Below are 19,865 nucleotides of genomic sequence, written 5' to 3'. Positions count from 1 at the left end.
CTCTGACTGTATTCTTATGAAAAACAACAATGAAATAGTGAGATGACTAGCAGGTGTTGCTGTGGAAAATGTTGATTGATGTTCCCTTGAATTTTCCCTTGTCATCAATATTTGTTATTTATACCTGCCTTTATATTCATTTTCATATTGTTGTATAAGTAATAATCAAGGTGAAATGATGCGGAATAATGGAAAGACAGCTTATTGAACTGCACATTGGTGAAACAAAACGAACAATGAATATGTGTTGACATACCATTCAGTATAAAAGACTACAATTCCCAGAATTCCACACCATCAGATGAAATACCTCTATATACACTATTAGATATAGATACCTCTCGACTACAAATAAACTCATGCCCGCAAGTGCTTGTAGACATATCCACTCGTTGAGCATTGCTATTCCCAACAGTTAGATGTTTCTAACCACACGAGTTTAATGTGGGACAAAGTGTGGGACAAAGTGAGAGATTGAAATGTCTTTGTAGGTCCGTGGCCACTACAACTCCCAGAAGTCTAGGACATCACGTGACGGAGATCATATGTCACATGACAGTAAATCACACGTCACATGACTTTAAATAATCATAGATAGTGAGTGAACCGTGTTACTCGCGAGAAAGCTGTAGGACAAATCCTTTGAGGCGAGGAAATCATTGATATATCTCTTGAGGCGAGGAAATCACCGACATAGGTAAGAATGCAGACGGACCAGTATCTAAAAATGAGTAATACGTAGTTGATCATTTAAAACACTTACACACATTCTTCGTGTAGATTTTTTGAGAACCAACGGGAATGGACTTCTGTGCTGGGATTGTTAACATCACTATTACCCCATACTGCAGCAACACACAGGTAACACACTGACTTTTGAATCTTAAATTTTTAGAATTTGAAAAGTGTTTTTTCAGCCTGACCCATATTATTATACCTTATATAGAATGTAAGCTGACTAGGCATTACGGTGGATAAACACGACGATACACTGTATTACAGAATCTGGAAACACACAGGACTTGACAATACTCAGGTAGGAACAAGGATACTTATCCTTCTAACACCGTAGTGACGAGTTGATCTAACCATTATCTAATACACATATCACTATTATTATTCTCAGAACATATAGAACTGTCTCATAAGATGAAGTTTCCATCATTCCACATCAAAATGGACAATTGAAGTCCTAAAGAAAAAGAAAAACACTGGTTTTGTGTTTGGAAGAGAAGTTATTTGTTGAAATTTAGATTTAGTTAGAGGATTGCTGAATTATCATTATTAGGAAATAATATGTTTAATGAAATAGTTATTGCTCCTGAAGAAGAGAGGCATACTCTCGAAACGCGTAAAGCTCCCTATCAAGAATATTTTGTTTTTTATGTAACCATGAGTGAACTGAACTCTGATTTTTGTTGAAAATAAGCACTAAAAACATCATGTGGATAAAATAATAATTTCTGTATAATACTGTGTCTATTGAAACTTGCTTTCTAATTAAGAATTACAAAACAAAATGATTTACTAGTGAAAATGACGACATTTATTTAAATTTTGGTTGGATCTTGTTTCCAATATCAAGAGGTGTGAGGGGACGGGAGTTCTTATTATTAATAGGAATTCCATGTTTTTTCACACCTCATCATGACGCACGCACCAGAGAATGCAGAACACATATTCTCGACAGTCATCACAGTTCACTAAACACATTAAGATAAACCTCCCTTACTGTTTTACTTAAAGCATTGAACCTATGCAGATTAAATTCTAATTCAATGTTCTTCAGTAAAAATCCAGCCTGTAAACTAAAACTACCACATTACCCCATTAATGTAGGAGGTCCATGTCCTAACTAACTTTAAAACACAAAGTTCAACCTATAAAAGAAGGGGTTACTACACAGCTAAAATTAGTGAAGACTAAACCTCAGCAATACAAAACTAAATGCACAATAAATCCCTCTAAACAAAGGCCACGACTTCCAAAATACAAGCACACCAACAGATGTAGAATATTAAACAGGCCTCACATTACACTATTCCAAAACCCTAATGTGGATTAAACTCTAAAGCCTCTCTGTTCAATTGATATCTCCCTGAAGAAATTCAAGAAATCAGGATCCAATTCCTGGAGTACCAACAAATTGCTCTTTTCCGGACTTTCCACTAAAGCACCACATAAAGGACAGACACTTGAAAGAAGAGCTGCTCTCTTCTCCATCACTGTCTCGTGGTGCTGTCCAAAACAGTGTACACAGGTTTCCCCCACAGTACCTTTATGGAGACAGGTCCACCTTCCTCTCCGGCCATTTTTCTCACAAAGGGAACTACTTCCTTCTTCATTCTAGCAAGATTAGCCCGTTTCACGTGGATCCCACAAGAGCCATCAATATCACAGGCATGCCTCACTTATGCAAGTAGGTCTGCCCCTTGCAGTTCACCAGTTTCCTCTAGCAAAGTCCCAGTTAGCTCTTCTCTGGCCCGCACTGCTTTACTTCTTATGCCACATCTGGATACTGGCTCCTTCGCTGCCCCTCGCGGACATAACTGGTTCCTGCAGTCACTACTGGCCTGGGTTGGCTGCCCCTCGCAGAGTCCAAACTTAGTAATATTGCTGTGTGAGGCATTCAATCCTATCAGCCTCTTGCAACGCTGGTTTGTCTGCACCTGCCCCTTGCAGACTCTTTAGGCCCCCCAAAGTTTGTCTACCCCCCCTGCAGACCCGATGGGCCCTGCAGTGTCTTGTCGACCCATTGCAGACCGGGTAGGCCCCTGGCCCGGCAATATCTTTGTCTGCCCCTTGCAGACCAGATAGACCCCTAGGGCATAGTGCTGCCTCCTCACATCAATGACTGGCCCTCACTCCCCAACAGTATCTTCCTCAACCTGCCTCTTATTTCCCTCCGCCCCCTTCAACTAATCAGAATAGGACAACAAGACTTATCCTTGACCTCAAGCCCAGGGACCACATTTCCCCTGCCCTAAATTCTCTCCACTGGCTCCCGGTGACCGCAAAGATCAAATTCAAGATCCATTGCCTCATCCACAAAGCTGTATGCGGCCTGGTACCTCTTTACATACAGCTTTCCCTCCCTAAACACCTCCTGGCCAGAGTCCTTTGGTCATCTGGCTCCAACTCCCTGCAGGTCAAACGTTTCTGCAAGCAGAGAGTGGGAGGTAGATCCCTTTCCTCGGCTGGCTCATCCCTCTCGAAAAGCCTCCCTCCCCCCTTCAGACTTGAGCCGGATCTTCTTAAGTTCCGTAAACGTCTCAAGACTTTACTTTTCTCCTCTTCCTTCCCTCTCCCCCTCCCCTGCTAACTCTCCATCCGCAGTTGTGACTGGGACATGGTCCCTTCAGAGTCATACAGGGGCCAGACCACCCCCTACCTGACCCCTCAGCATCCTTTGCCAGCACGTGCCTTCGGGCTCTGTTGAGGACCAGCCCAAGTTGCTCGTGCCTGCCACCGCACTCACCCCTGCCCCTTTTTCCCCTGGCTCTTGCCGCCTTGGCCCTCCCAGCACTTGCCCGACCCCACCCCTGCACTTTTCCCTTACCCCCTTCCCTTGGCACTTACCACCTTGTCGTGCACTTGCACAGTAGGATTGTCACAATAGCCAATATAACTGTTTTTGCCGTTTGATTCCCATGTCTCCCCCCGCCACCCATCTTATCTTGTGGCGCCTGGAAACACCTGTGTATAGGTGCCATATAAATATCTATTAAATTAATAAATTACAAATTGACTGATGGCTTTACCAGCACTTGTTCAGCCCGCTTTAAGGACTCACGCAAAGGGTACCTGTGGCTCATAGGTCACTAAGCCCCCTCTCTAAAAGCAAAGGGAGGATGTTTAAAGTGTAGAGCTCTCCAATTACAGGGCGGTGTATGAACTTTATTTTACCTATTAGTTCTTAAATTGGTTTATTACTTTCTATGTCTTTTTGTTCACTTACTTTGCTACATTAGTGTTCTATTGCTGATCTTACTGTGTTTCAAGGTTTTGGTGTGATCTAACCAGAGGATCCCAAAAGTGAATGTGTTTGAATTATGTGGTAAAGCAGAAGGACTCAGACTACTGTGGGCCATAGTTAAAGATGTTTATGAAATCAAAAATAAAACGCCTAACTAGCCCCATCACTACGAGGGAAGTTCACTACCTAGCAAGACTAACTAAGGGTGCACGTCAATTACAAAGTGAAACGTCTTCTGCCTGAATCCCAAACAACTAACTAGGCCTACCACTTTAGAAAACACCCAACTGAAAGGAGAACAAAAGGAGAAGCTTGCACACATGCCTCATTATGGGCCTGTGTCTGGCCTGAGTTGCGATGGACGTGTTCCCAGTCACAAAATTCCACTAAAACACAATAATATAGTCTGTACAAGCTTCTCAGAGACCTCCTTGGTATATATTATAAGTATCTTCAGTATGGATTTCACTCTCCCCTTCGACAAAGAAAACTGTGCCTTAGGTTTTCCTCTTCCAACTTTATTTCAAATCCCTCCAGGATTACTTGACAAGACACTTTTCAGTCTCCCACTTTCTTAGCTCTGGGACTCCCCAAAGTCCGGTGGTTCTTAGTTAGGTGTCTTTTTTCACAACACTAGTATTTATTTTAGGATGTCTGCTTGTTAGGGTACTGTTCCCCTGACCTTATGCCCTTGGCTAGCCTTGCTGCAGAATATTCACCTTTCTTTCACTCTGGTTTTCATCATAAGTATGAGTGTTCGTCTTTAGTAGCCTTGTTGGCTATTCCAGCCTTGATATAGTTTCTCTTAGGTTTCTGTGCTTTCGGCAGCTATCCTAAACATAACATTTGCATCTTTCACTCGGTTTTCCGGACCTGCGTCGGTTTCGGTACTCTGTGAAACCAACCGTTACAAGCCTAACTGGCATCCACGCCTTGATAGTGTCTTTGTTCCCATCAGTACCTCTTTCGGTAAAACAAGTGCTTGCCAGATGGAGCTCGGGATCCTATTGTATCTCTGGTTTCAGATGCCTGGCGCGCGGCCCACCACTGATTTTCAGTGCTCACACCACCAGAGAAGACTGGTGCCTTCCCATTGCATCTCTTGTGACCAGAGCCTCTTGCTTCGTCAAGGCACCCACCAGTCCAGCCTCAAGCAAGTGGGCCTCACTTCCTTTAACGCCACCGCTGGCGCTGCAGATTGATGTGGCTCCACCCATCCAGGACGTCATTGATTCACAGGTTTGCCTCGGTTTAGCAGTTCACCTTCCTCCGTATGGGTCTCGCCTCCATTCACAGTATGCTTTCCTTATGCACGTCATTGGAAGGGAATAGTTTACCTGTTACTCCAGTTCTCCAGCGTTGGTATCTTTCATGGATTCACATGCTGTGAATATTTCCCGTCAGGCTGAGAAACCTCAGTAACTTTAACTTAGCGTTTTCCTATGGAAAACTGCGACACTTAGTGTTCCATCAATGTTCTTTTTGAGTGCCGGCAGCCACACCAATAGGACGTCTGATATAAATAGCCTGCCCCCGCGGCTTCAATTCTGATTTTAACCTCCAAATTAGAGGAAACCCAAACCAAAAGTCGACTGCAGGGGCGGCCGGTGGCCGCATGTGAATCAATGAAAGATACCAACGCTGGAGAAATGGAGTTACAGGTAAGAAACTACTCCCTTCTCCAGCATTGGATCTTTCATGGATTCACATGCTGTGAATAGGATTATATAGCAGTATGACAACTTGGGGGTGCATGACAGGCAAACCACACCCCATGCCGAAAGACATGACAATGAATTCAACAAATGAAATGTACCCCCAGACATGATAACACAAACAGCAAGGCAAAAAAAACAATAAAACACCCCCTGAAGCTGCGGGGCCTACCTTACTGAAACAGGCATTGGAGGACTGCCCGTCCCACCTGTACATCTTCCACATGCTGCTGCCCCAGACAGTAGTGCCTGGTGAAGGTATGCAGCACCGCCCAGGAAGCCGCATGGCAAATGTCGACAAGCGGTATACCAGCCAATAGCCCTGCCGATGACGCAGTGGACCGTGTAGAATGGGCCTTAGGAGTGCCCCTCAAAAGCTTGTCAAGTTTTGCATGACGAAATGAAATTGTAGAGGAGACTCAACAGGAAAGTCCTTGCTTGGAGATAGACAGCCCCTTGTTGGAGGGACCAAAAGCCACAAACGGCTGTTTCGACTTCCGGAAGTCTTGCGTACGGTTCAGATAAAACTTCAATGCCCTTTTGATGTCCAGAGAATGCATGGCTTTTTCTGCCAGCATGGACGCATTAGCAAAGAACGAGGGTAAGGCAATCGAAGCAAGTTTGTGAAACGCTGACGGCACTTTCGGGATAAAGTGCGGATTAGTAGCCAGGAGAACCTTGTCCCTCAAATCTCAGATATGTTGCGTCAATGACCAGTGCCTGCAATTTCCACACCCGTCTGGCTGACGTGATCGCAACCAGAAATGCGACTTTCCACAAGAGGAACTTCAAGGAAGCAGTTGCTCTAGGTTCAAACGGTGGTTTCATCAAAGCAGAAATAACCACATTGAGGCTCCACACTGGTGCAAACCTCTTCTCCGGGGGAAATGGCCGAAACAGTCCTTTCAGAAAATGTTTAACCAACCGATCACTAAACAGTGGAGTTGCATGGCACCGTCTTGTGAACCTGGAAATTGCGGCCAAATGCACCTTAATTGATGATAACGCCAGGCCCCCTTGCACAAGATGTAATAAGAAAAAGTGATTTCCTAAATAGGAAAACTACGTCCCCTGCACACTGTCAAAAAGGCGTGAGCCTAAGTGTTGTTTAAGAATTCCAAGGATAAGTAGCTATTCAGGGCTCCCACTAGGGGAAACATCCGAACAGATAACAGCCTTCTATTTTAATTATGTAATACATTTTTTCTAGGCATTTCTAACATTAATTACAAGGCAAAACTGTGCCATAAAATTATGCTTGACAACTTTGAGATAGATTTTCATTATACAGTTTTTAATTTACAAAAATTATGTAAGTTGGCCCAACGCGTTTTGAGTTTATCACTCTTCATCAGGGGCAATAATTCATTTTCATATACATTTCGATGAAAAAAGGAAACATTTAAATTATATCCAAAAGTAAGAGTTATAATTACTCAAGTACAGTTACAGTTTTTCAAATTCCATGGTTCACAAGGTATGCAACAATCTTGGTAAAGTCTATCCTGGATCACAGTTAGTTACATTTTATCCTATTTCTATAGGACATTTTAAGAAAACCATCATGTCTGTTTAGATATTATGGTGGGCTTGATGCTGGAAAAAATATATATTTGATGCTTACCAAAAACTGAAGAAAAATGAACTGGTTCTTCTGACTGTTAATTGGGGAACCGTTGTGGTGTTTAGCCTATCGACGTAGGTTAAATAACGTGATTTGCCGGACCTATAGAGGTAATAGATGCATGTCAAATTTTGGATGAGTCTAGATGTTGGTTAACCACCATGTTATTATAGAGTATCACTAGACCTTCTTACCAGGTCTTGGTTCTTAAGAAGATATAGGTATCTTGGGCATCGTTGAAAAAAAGATGCAGGTTTTGCTTCAATAGTTGGTAGGTGTAGATTTAGCTAATTCCCATTCTGGTGTGAGCCCCAGTGCGGAAGGCTAAAACAGGGGATAAGGATAGAGAGATTCAAGCTAACGGCTATTAAGTATTAAAATCTTGTAGCCAAGTAAAAAATGTTGTTGCACTTACTCAAAACAACATGTCAGTCCACATGCGGAAGTGCCCAGTCTGTAGTTCTTGGTAAGGTAGTTATCTTCAAGAGTGTTCTAATCTATGGCTCTATAAATCATGAGGAAGAAGGAGTGTTGCTGTGTCGTGGGTTTTTAGACAGAGATGGGGGTCATTTGGTTCCTGAGACTCCCGTGGTCAACCCAATGTGGAAGCAATAAATGCTGCGATATTTTGTTTTAAATCTAATCCTCTTGACAAAACATGTAAGGTACGAAAAGGAGGCAAGTATCTAAAAAAAAATCATATTTTTAATATATGTAAAATAATGAGGAAACAATCAACAAGAAATACAAAAAAAAAAGGAAAAGCAATAACATAGGCCTCAAATCACATGAAACAATTTGGTGTAGTGTGGCACACACCTGAACTTAGTCTGTTATTTAATCACAGAAAAAGATAAGTTTGATTCAAAGCAGTGGTGTCCAAGTAACAACAGAGATGCAGAAAGGAGAAAGGTAAAAAAGTGAGGTAGGCTGAAAATATAGACAGGAAAAGTACAGCGAGAGTTAGCAGCAAACAGTGGGGACAGGGGTGTATCTGCCTGTCCCAACACAATTTCAGGAGCAAATCAAAACGGTCAACGTTGTGTTGTGCTGCTATGGTTGGGAAGTGAGTCCTCAATGTTCCCAGTAAAAAAGTCTGGAGAGATAAATGTAAACAGAAGGAATCCTGGTATTGCTTCTCAGGTATATAATCTTTTTCCAAGGTTTGCCAAGACCTATAGTCACAGGGACAGAGGGTATTTTCCATCCATTAGCTATCTACCTTGATACAGCACAACAACGGGCAGTACAAGACACCCCAATTTACCTGAAGGACTCTACCCATTTGCTGAATATAATTAACTCCATTAATTTGATAGAAGATAATCTAATTCTCTTCACGATGGATGTCAACAGCCTGTACACCTCAATCCCACACAAAGAGGGTATAGAATCATTAGAATGGTTCTTACTATTAAACAACCAAGTCAACATCCATAAAGTACTAGCAATGGAATTAATCAATATCATACTTTACAATAATTATTTCAAGCATAATGGCCAATTCTATTTGCAAATCTCAGGAACATCTATGGGGTCATCAGTGGCACCATCATATGCAAATATATTTATGTACCATTTTGAAACAACCTTTCTTCTACAAAATCCACAATGGAAAGACAAAATCAAATGTTGGCAACGCTATATTGATATCATCTTTGGAATATGGCTAGGAACGGAATGTGAACTGTTATAATTTTTTTAATACCTAAACAGCTGCATTGAGAGAATTGGATTTATAATGAAATCAGTAATCCAACAGTCAACTTCTTGGACGTAACAGTAGAAAGATCAGGACTTGGTCTTAAGACAAAAATCTACAGGAAACAAACAGATGTCAACAGCTGTTTACATAACAGCAGCTTTCACCCAAAACACTTGAAGGAGAATCTCTCTTACAGCCAACTGTTAAGAGCAAAACGAAGCACATCAGATACAGACACGTTACAAACCGAATACGAAACCATGAAGAAAAGATTCACCGAGAGAGGCCACCCAACTGACATCCAGAAAGCAATAACAAGGATGGATTCACAAGAAAGAAAGGCACTACTGAGAAGTAACACCAAACAAGATCCAAAAAACCTAATACATTCACTTAAATACTCAAGCCAAAGTTTCCAGGTGAAAAGGATCATACACAAGAACTGGGACCTGATTAAATCAGACAATACTCTACGAGAACTATTCCCGGATCCACCTATGATGGCCTATAAGCGTGGCAGAAACTTGCGAGAACAACTCATCAAAGCGGAAAAGCTAAAAAAAAAAAACTCCACAAACAACTCTAAGCAAACAAAAAGATGGAACATTCCCATGCCTCCGCTGCCAACACTGCAATAACATTATTAAAGATGACCATGTACGACATCCAAACATGGGCAAAAAAATCCCCTTAAGACACTATGCAACATGTGATAGCAAAAATGTTATCTATGCCATCCGCTGACCCTGTGGCATCTATTATGTGGGCAAAACAAACAGAAAAGCCAAAGAAAGATGGACAGATCACAAGTCCTCCATCAGAACTAAGAATACTAAATCTCCACTCTACAGACATTACAGGGACCAGAATCATAACATCTCTCAGCTAAGAATGATCATACTGGATGTACTACACCCACTTCCAAGAGGAGGAGATCTACCCAAACAATTAGCACAAATTGAACTAATTTTGGATTCAATGACTTGATGCCATGACTCCATTGGGTATGAACGAAGATTACTATCTTGAACCATTCCTCTAAACACACTACTTCACTATGCCGACCGCTAACAGAGGTGAATCTTATCCGACCAAAGATGGGATTTAGGTAGATTCCTACATACAGTCCCCTTTTTCAAAAATAACCATGCATTACAACAAAGCTTTAAAAAAAAGCCAGATCCAACAAGGCTACTAGCATTACTAATGTAACATATACCATTGTATTTACAAATGTATTAGAAATAGAAATCTATGACTATACTTTGGATTGTGGGAACCGTCGAAGATTGTACACCCACACATACGGGTCAGCAATTGGAATAATACATTGTGTGTAAAATAGGCCTAAATATGAGGTTTGTGGGCATCACCATCAAATGTTTGCTTGAATTACTAACTTATGTATTTACCTACTGCTAAGTCAAATGTAAACAGGATCCAATGATAGGTTAACAAACACGAGATTACGACCTACTTTTCAAATATCACTTTTTTTAATTCGAATCTTTTCCAGAACCAACTATTCCACCCCCCATTTTTGGGATGTCAAATGTATTCCCATGGCTACAGCTATATTCCACTGCCCAGATCTATCGCTGCTAAAAATAGCTCATATCTAAGAGACTAAAAAATGCTCTGTACTGAGTTTACAACCCTTTGGTTGTATTACAAATTGTATCGATGCTCATAATTTTACTCATGTAAAAGTAGTAACACCTTTGTGTACAATTAAGGATACTCATTCTTTCATTCTGGTAACCACATGCTCATCACAAGATATGGCATCACCTTTTTTTTTTAAATTAATTTTGCTAATTTCGAGTTCTGTGACAGCCGCACCCCCTTTAGTCACAGCATCATTTTGCTGTTATGAATGGTAACACTATCCCCAAAAAAAACATTATATGGCTGTAATCATTACTTAAAAGGGATACCCAACTTCCATTTCAGCATTCATCAAACTGCTGAACATCTTCTATTTTGACAGAATCCTTACAACCTTAATTTAACGCGCCGCTCGCGCGAGTGACGCCAAACTCTAATGTAAACATGAGTGACGCATGCGCAAGTGACGTCACGCGCATTGCCGCATATATAAATATCGGCAAAATTTAATATGGCAGACGCGGATCCTGCACGGATAACCTTGGAACCAGCTCCTGCATATGACCCTAAAAGAAAAGAATACAAGTAGTAAGTACATCTGCAACCACAAATAGTGTACAATTTATTAGACTAGAACTAGCATACTTACCTTCTGTATCTCGATTCCCATAGGAAAATCATTCTGCTTATGCTGAGCCATAGATTAGAACACTCTTGAAGATAACAACCATACCAAGAACTACAGACTGGGCACTTCCCTAGGTGGACTCACATGTTTTGAGTAAGTGCAACAACATTTTCTACTTGGCTACAAGATTTTAATACTTAATAGCCCTTAGCTTGAATCTCTCTATCCTTATCCCCTGTTTTAGCCTTTTGCACTGGGGCTCACACCAGAAAGGGAATTAGCTAAATCTACACCTACCAACTATAGAAGCAAAACCAGCATCTTTTCTTCACTGATGCCCAAGATACCTATATCTTCTTAAGAACCAAGACTGGGTAAGAAGGTCTAGTGATACTCTATAACAACATGTTGGTTAACCAACATCTAGACTCATCCAAAATTTTACATGCATCTATTACCTCTATAGTTCGGGCAAATCACGTTATTTAACCTACGCCGATAGGCTAAACACCACAACTGTTCCCCAATTAACTGGAAGAACAACCAGTTAATTTTTCTTTAGTTTTTGGTAAGCATCATATATATATATTTTTTCTAGCACAAAGCCTACTATAATGTGTAAACAGACATGATGGTTTTCTTAAAAAGTCCTATAGAAATAGGATAAAATGTAACTAACTGTGATCCAGGATAGACTTTACCAAGATTGTTGCATACCTTGTGAACCATGGAATTTGAAAAACTGTAAATGTACTTGAGTAATCATAACTCAGATTTTTGGATATATTTTCTTCATAAGTGAATAATTTAAATGTTTCCTTTTTTCATAGAAATGCATATGAAAACAAATTATTGTGCCTGATGAAGAGTGATAGAAACTCGAAACGCGTTGGGTCAACTTACATCATTTGTGTAAAAAAAAACAGTATATTGAAAATCTATCTCAAAGTTGTCAAGCATAATTTTATAGCCCAGTTTGCCTTGTACTTAATGTGTCAGAAATGCCTAGAAAAAATCTATTACATAATTAAAATAGAAGGCCATTATATGTTCGGATGTTTCCCCCAGTGGGAGCCCTGAATAGCTACTTAGCCTTCGAATTCTTAAACAACACTTAGGCTCACACCTTTTTGACAGTGTGCAGGGGACGTAGTTTTCCTATTTAGGAAATCACTTTTTCTTTGACTTACTTTCCAGCCTAGATACCAAGGCTGAGCACTTCTCCCCCGCACCTATATTTACCCTTATATGAGACCTAATTATCTCAATTTTCTTTTCACAAACTAAAACAAACATTGTCCAGAAAAAGGTGTGCTTGGTGTAGTGTTCACTTTTGCAAGAAGTAATAAGTACAGGAAAATCTGGGCTGGAGAGACGTCCAATGGCTGTACCTATTGGTGCCCCTCACACCAGGCACAGAACCTTGCCCATTTATGACTATACAACACATTGGTAGAAGGGGCCCTCGCCGCCTACAGGATCCGACGACACTCCTGTGAGATACCTAGATAACCGAACTCGGCATGGTCAGGAGCCACACAGCCAGGCTGAGAGATGCTGGATCGATCGTGATGCCACACTCTGCCTTTGTCCTGCGACGGGAGATCCTGTTGCGCTCCTAGACGAATGGCTCCCTGACAGCTAGATGAAGGAGATCTGAGAACCATGTCTGCCTGGGCCAGATTGGGGCTACCAAAATCACTCTGCACTGGTACTTGCGCATCCACTGGATTGTTCTCTGAGTCAGTGGAAACGGTGGAAACTCATACACGAAGAGACCCGTCCAGGGGAACGAGAACACATCAACCATTGACTCCGGATGAGCCACTCTGCTGGCAAACCCTGGACACTGCTCGTTTTCCTGCATGGCGAACAGGTCCAGCGGGGGAGACCTCCATTTTCGTAAGATTTTTGCAACCTGCTCCTTCTTCATCCGCCACTCGTGCAGCTGACTGGTGTCCCTGCTGAGCGCATCTGCCTGAACATTCGGAACCCCCGGCAGATTGAAAGCTACAATATGGATCCCTTGAGCCAGGGACCAATGCCAGACCTACTGAGCCTCCTTTGACAGGACCCTGGAATGCGTACCGCCCTGCTTTCTCAAATAGAACATCGTGGTGGTATTGTCTGTCAACACCCGCACCACTGCTCCTTGAATGCGAGGTAGAAACAACTTCAGAGCCCGGTGCACCACTCTCAATTCCAGCATGTTGATATGCAACAATGTCTCCTCCCGAGACAATAGGCCCCATACCTGTGACTTGTTGAGGTGTGCCCCACCCCACCTGGGAAGAGTCTGCCACGATCGTAAACTGAAACTCTGGTTCCAGCAGGGGCATGCCCCGTATGAGATTGTCTGATCAAGTCCACCACCGAAGGGCTTTTACCAGCCCCCTGTCGACGACTACTTTGCCAGACCACAAGCCTCGACTCTACGACCACCTGTCTGTGAGGAATTCCTGCACTGGTCTCATGAAAAGGCAGGAATTTGGAATGAGCGGAATGCAAGACGCCATGTCTCCCAACAGCGACATGTAACTTCCAGCTGAGACCACCCGACCATGGTCCTACTCACCAGATCTGGACCGCAACTTCACCACTCTTTTGCTGGAAGGTTTCACCAGATTTTCCTGGGTGAGAAATTGAGCCCCCAGAAACGCCAACTCCCTGGAAGGCGTCAGATAGGATTTTTCGAAGTTGACGGTGAATCCCAGCCATTGCAATAGGCCCATGGTCGCCACGAGAGACTTCCAAGTCCATACCGACGACAGACCCCTTACCAACCAATCGTCCAGGTAGGGGTAAACATGATGGCCTTCCCTGCGGAGGAAGGCTGCCACCGGAGCCAGGCACTTTGTAAATGTCCTGGGAGACGACTTCAGGCCAAACGGGAGGACATGGAAATTGGTAATATTCCTCCCCCACCACAAAACGCAGGAACTTGCAGGGATTTTGCCTCATCAGGATGTGAAAGTAGGCGTCTTCCAGATCGAACGACGCCAGGAACTCTCCTGGTTGCACCAAGCGGATGACATCCTGAAGTGTGAGCATCTTGAACTTCAGGCGTTGCAGATTCTTGTTTAGCAGCCAAAGATCTAGAATAGGCCTCCACTTGCCATTGGGCTTTTTGATGACAAAATACTGGGAGTACACCCCCTGGCCCTGTTCCGAGACTGGAACTGGCTCTATTGCCCCTTTCACTAGCATGAGTACGTCCTCCTGGCACAAGACTGGAAGATGCGGGTGCGCCACATACACGGGCGGAATGGGGACACGGAAACTCCCGAGTGGCCGAGACGTGCTGTATTCAGCACCCAGAGGTCTGACGTGATAAGTTGCCACTCGTCGACGTGGTTCACCACCCTGTCCCCCCCCTACCCCCCCAGGCCGATTGCCCATATGGCAGTCACTGTTGAGACTTCGACTGCCGCCCTTTAGCAGCCGAGGCATGTATACCTTTCTTGCGCTGTGCTTGAAAGTCTCTTCTGAGCCGACTGGAACGAGCACCTGTAGCATTGAGATGAATAGCTGAGGCGCCCGTAACTTCTGTCTCGAGAGGCGGCAAGCCGGGCATTACCAGAGGCTCCACGAAAGGCCCGAAATGAGCGAAATGAACGGCCACTCTGCAGGGAACCTAAAGACTTCGCCGTCTCAGTATCCTCTTTCATTCCCTTCAGGGCCTCGTCGATCTTTTCACCAAACAAGTGTTCACCCTCACAGGGCATAGACGACCTTATGCTGGACTTACGGGTGAAAATCTGTGCACCTCAGCCAAGCTTGCCGGAGTACCACACCATTATTGATTCGCTTAAAACCAGACTCTGCAAGGTCCACTGCAATGTTGATGCTGTGGTTGGTGGCCTCCGCCCCATTACAAACCAGCAGCATTGCCTCCTTGCGGTGTTGCTCCGGGAGATGATCGGGCCAGCCTGTGCCACATCTCCCTGTCATACCTGGCCATAAAAGCCAAGGAATTTGCAGCTTTCACCGTGGTAGTCCCCACAGTCAGGACCTTCTTCCCAAATGCGTCCTGCTTTCTGGCTTCACTGTCTGGGGGCGCAACACTTGTGTTGGCTTCTGGCCTTGCGGCTAGCCACCACCAAGACCACAGACTCGGGTGTGGGCTGCGACACAAGACATTTGGGGGTGGACTTGGGCGCCTTGAACCTCTTTTCCAGACACCCCTTCAGTGCAGGTTCAAAAAAAGGGTGGCACATCGTGCGCAGATCCTCCTGCCACACGTGATCCAGAATTCGAACCGAGAAGACTGCCTTCCATCGCTTTCCCATATGGTCTAAGAGAAAACAGTCTTTTCCATCTTCTACAGGAGCCAGGCCAAACTCCTGACATGCTTTTGCCATCATGGCGTGGAATGCCCCAACATCATCCAGTGGAGACGGTTGAGCCAGGCTACTAGGCTGTACCACCTCAGGATCCGTATCAGACCACCTTCAAACCACAGGTAGCACAAGGCCTAAAAAGCGATTTTTTCTGGGCCACAGATGACATACTGGCCACATATGAAAAAGCATGTGTAAACACGAAGATAAACACGAGGGGATCCCAACAGTTTGGAGAAGGTTGAAATCTGAAGGGAAGCCGCGGGGTGGGGCTATTTATATCAGACATCCTATTGGTGTTGCTGGGGGGCGGCACCCAAAAAGAACGTCGATAGGACACTAAAGTGTCAAAGTTTTCCATAGGAAAATGCTAAGTTAAAGTCACTGAGGTTTCCCAGCCTGACGACAGGAAATATTAACAGCATGTGAATCCATGAAAGATCCCATGCTGGGGAATGCATGGAAACGTGTCAGTCTTCCTTGATCATAGCATTCAGGTGAGGTTCAGCATTACCCAAAGCCAATAGAGTCAAAAAAAGAATCTTTGTGGATTATGTTTGTAACAGGGAATGCCAATGTCTTTCCAACATGAATGTATGCAGAAAGGGTGGTTTGGACTGGGAGTTCCTTATTGGAATGCAAGTCCTTGTCCCCAAGAGGGGAGTCACTCCCATTGAGGTCCCACTTGCCTAGACCCCTAGGGCACGTCTGGCTTAGAGGGCTCACGTCCCTAACGTCAGCGGGAGTGGCTCCCCTCTGCGGAGAAGGAACACATTGTCCAGATTCATCACAATTAGTGTGTGTGTAGTGATTCCTTACGTGGGATTTTTGATTGAGAGTCGTCCAAGGCCTAAATAAATAGAACTGTATTTTTGTACATTCGGCCTAACCTCTGTAATTAAGAGTGCTCTGTGTAAATGTACCCTTCACCCCTCTCACAGCCTCCTAGGTCTAAGCCTCACTGTTCAGTCACAGTGCCCAAACAGACGCTGGCTAGACATTAGGGTGTGTTCGGTTTCATCAGAATAGGGTGGCCTCTCAATCTGTCCACAGGACAGATTCTGAAAATCCATCCAGTCATGAAAGGTGGTTTCACTGCCTTCTTCCACATTGTGGATCCCTGCATTCACTTTTTTACACAACCCATCCTTCACAGTTACCTCAAAGTTTGCTTGTCATTTCCAGATTTTTCCCAGGCATTTGCAGCGTGCACCTAAAATAAATGCTACGACAATTCAGGCTCCCCCACTTCCAAGTGCTTTCCAACCACATGTTGGGCCATCGCACAACCATGCTTTCACTAATTCCAGTGCATCTGCCACAGTACTAGAAAGCACCATCCCTGGAGGATGTGTTTACCAAGAGACCCATTATTTCCCCCCTTTCGGGATTGCATTCGTCTTGATTCACTGCCTACCACAATGCATGCACCCTTACTTATACAACCGAATTCCCTCCAGCACAATCCCATCATATCTTCCAAATGTATTAATTCTGTGCATCCCAATCCCATTCCAGCTTTTCCTTGTCCAGGTTTTCCTTTCTTCTTCCTCCGCAAACTATGACCTGGTTTCTCCGGCAGTGGCACAGTGCATCAATTTCTCGGGCAAGGTGGCAACGCTCTTAAGACCACTATGGTGGCGATTGGCACAGCATACAAACTCTAGAACATAAGATTCATCAATAACTCAGCTTGGCTTTTTGGCAACGTTACTATTGGCTAGGCTTGTTACTCCGTTTTCATTTCATATAAATGAAAAGCCATTGTGGTCATTTTTGCATGTCTTTATTGTTAAATCTGTTTGAATGCGAACCAACATCAGTCAGTTATGTAATAAAAACAATATACATTGATATTATCGTTTATTAGTGGATGAAAACAAAGCGAGCAAAACAATTACCTCCTACAAAAAAGGGGCAGTGTATTTTTTATATAAATTTATTATCTCTTTACAAGTGAATTGTTTTACATAATACAACAACATTCAAGTCAAACAGTTAACTAGCTGTTTAGAAGGCAGAGTGAAAACAAGTTGGTAACGTGAATGCAAAGTGAAAGGCGGAAGACCAGCTACCGTCTTTTTTACTGTGGGACCTCTTCCCTACTTCTCACGGAAAAGAAGAAACAAGACTACTCCTAAAACATTTGCCAATTAGGAGAACAGAACAAGGACTAGATAGCGAAAGACTACACTTGGACAGTAGCAAGGGACTGAAGGCTGCATTGTAGCCATCTTGGATTGAAGTATTGTATGGCTGCCATCTTGCACTGGATGCAGTTTCCCAAAATAATGTCAAAATAGTGTTGCAGTTCCATTAACATTTGTATTGTTACGTCAATAAGAAAATAGATCAAGGCATTTGGGAAACATATTTCACTTATTTAAATGCATCAAAATGTAAAACTGGTTTCATATTGGTACACAAACGGCTGTAAACAGGATTTAAAATTTATTTTTGAAGCTGAAGAAAAACATTACCATTCTTGGGAACACCTCCGTATTAGTGGGCATTTGGGGTAAGACTGGTGACCCCAATCATTAGATGTGTTGGTGTGACCAGACCGTTGCGTTCTCCCTTAATTCCATATTACTGAAGCTGAAAAGGACTGTCCACCCATTAAAGCAACATAGTTCAGTTCATAGTGGTAAAAAAATGGTATTCTCAAATAAAAAAAATATACTCATTATGAAAAAATAAGGCTACACAAGGCTCTGAGGGAGTTACAGTGCACTCCCCTATAGCCAAGACTTGGTTTGGGCCAAGGCAGCAACACATACAAGTATGTCATAGTTGTGAGACTATGATATGTTCTCTTTATCTGTGAGGTTGGTGCTGCAATTTAAAGAACACAACGATCACTTAATCAAAACCAAGGGGTAAAGTCAACATTTGACATTTCTCTGGCTAGGGACTCTTTGTGCATAATGATTAGATATTTAATGTACTTGCAATATCTGCAGGTTTTTGTTAGGTAATTAATTAGTTCTCAATCGAGTGTGGGGTACTGCCTGCCAAAAGAGACCAGGCCCCGTTGTGTCCAATCACTTGCCAGAGTGGCACTGTTTCGCAGACACTTAACATCAGAGAATTCAAATAAAGGACTTAACGGGCTTTCCCAGTGGGTGATAATTCAAGGTCCCAAAGTGGGAGATTACTGGCCCAATAATGAGACGCTTTCATTTGGGTTCCACCAATAGGAAACACTTGATACGCCCAATAATGGAACCCTTTTGTCCTTGTAGGGATAAACACGCTACAGCCTTCAACAGGGGGCAATTTAGCTACCACAATAAGGAGGATTTTTAGGCCAAAACAGAAGTCGGAAGTAGAAGCAGCATAGCTAGAGGCAGAAGGTGTTTGCGGGAGTGAAGTCTGATTCAGGAGAAGGGTTTCGGGTGAAGAGGGAGGTCGCCTGTCCAAATCAACAAGAGACAACAGACAAACATCTTCACAGCATGCAGAAAGCGCATTCTAGCATGGACTCTGAAAACACGCCTATCCCATTTTTAAAAACAAAACGTTTTTTAAAAAACACATATCCCTCCCACACAGAGACACAAACAAATAATACACTTAAAACAGTCTTGAAGTCAGGCAATCCCATGTTGGAGTTCAGGCATTGCGTGTTCCATTGCACGACGAAACGTGGCCCACCTGGCTCCATGGTCAGCATTTGTGACCGGCAACTCACGTGTTCGTTTTTTTAGTTTATTTTAATACGGTTTTATCTATGGTTTTAGCGTTCTTACACCAAAGTCCCTGGGGAGTTCACATCTCTCTCCAGTGGGAAACCCCGATCGAACATGACGAGTCCGTTCAAAGGATTGCTCAGTTCCTCCTCGTACAGAAATTCAGTGTAGTGTCTTTGGGAGAAGAAGGGGGAGGTACACATTTTGGAAAGAGGGTGGGGGAGGAGGGGTGCCAGCCAAGGAATGCAGGAAGGAAAAAAGGAGCAGAGAAAATAATTGTTAAGCAGAGAGGCAATTACTTAGCGATACAGTGACAGAGGAGGGGTTTGTTGGTGTTTAGAGAAGCGTGTTGCAGGCAGACATGGATTTAGGATCTCTGAAATGGTGATGGGATTCTATGGGAAAATGCCCTCATGTGTGCCGCTTGCTAAAAGATTTGATGTTACCATACGCGTGGACTTCAATTTCACGGATGCCCTTAATGGCATTGTGCACATAGCCTGGGACGGATATTTAAGGAACAAGTAGGTGTGTATTCAACAGCATTTATCAATCATGTGCATAAAGAGACAGCATC

The 19,865-nt window shown here is 43.3% G+C and overlaps 1 protein-coding gene across 8 annotated transcripts in view; it reads right to left on the bottom strand.

Moving 5' to 3' along the window:
- Window positions 1–17,366: 17,366 nt before the first annotated feature.
- Window positions 17,367–19,865, bottom strand: part of CCDC120 (coiled-coil domain containing 120) — a 573,003-nt gene continuing 570,504 nt past the window's right edge. For all 8 annotated transcript variants that reach the window (XM_069645499.1, XM_069645501.1, XM_069645498.1 and 5 more), the window contains one exon: window positions 17,367–19,462. In XM_069645499.1, the coding sequence (XP_069501600.1) occupies window positions 19,345–19,462 (118 nt within the window). In that variant the 3' untranslated portion in view covers window positions 17,367–19,344. The remainder of the gene's footprint in view (window positions 19,463–19,865) is intronic.

The sequence above is a fragment of the Ambystoma mexicanum genome, chromosome 2p, assembly GCF_040938575.1.
Source record: "Ambystoma mexicanum isolate Mex_15411 chromosome 2p, UKY_AmexF1_1, whole genome shotgun sequence".
Lineage (NCBI taxonomy): Eukaryota > Metazoa > Chordata > Amphibia > Caudata > Ambystomatidae > Ambystoma > Ambystoma mexicanum.
This window is presented reverse-complemented; position numbering and strand designations above follow the sequence as displayed.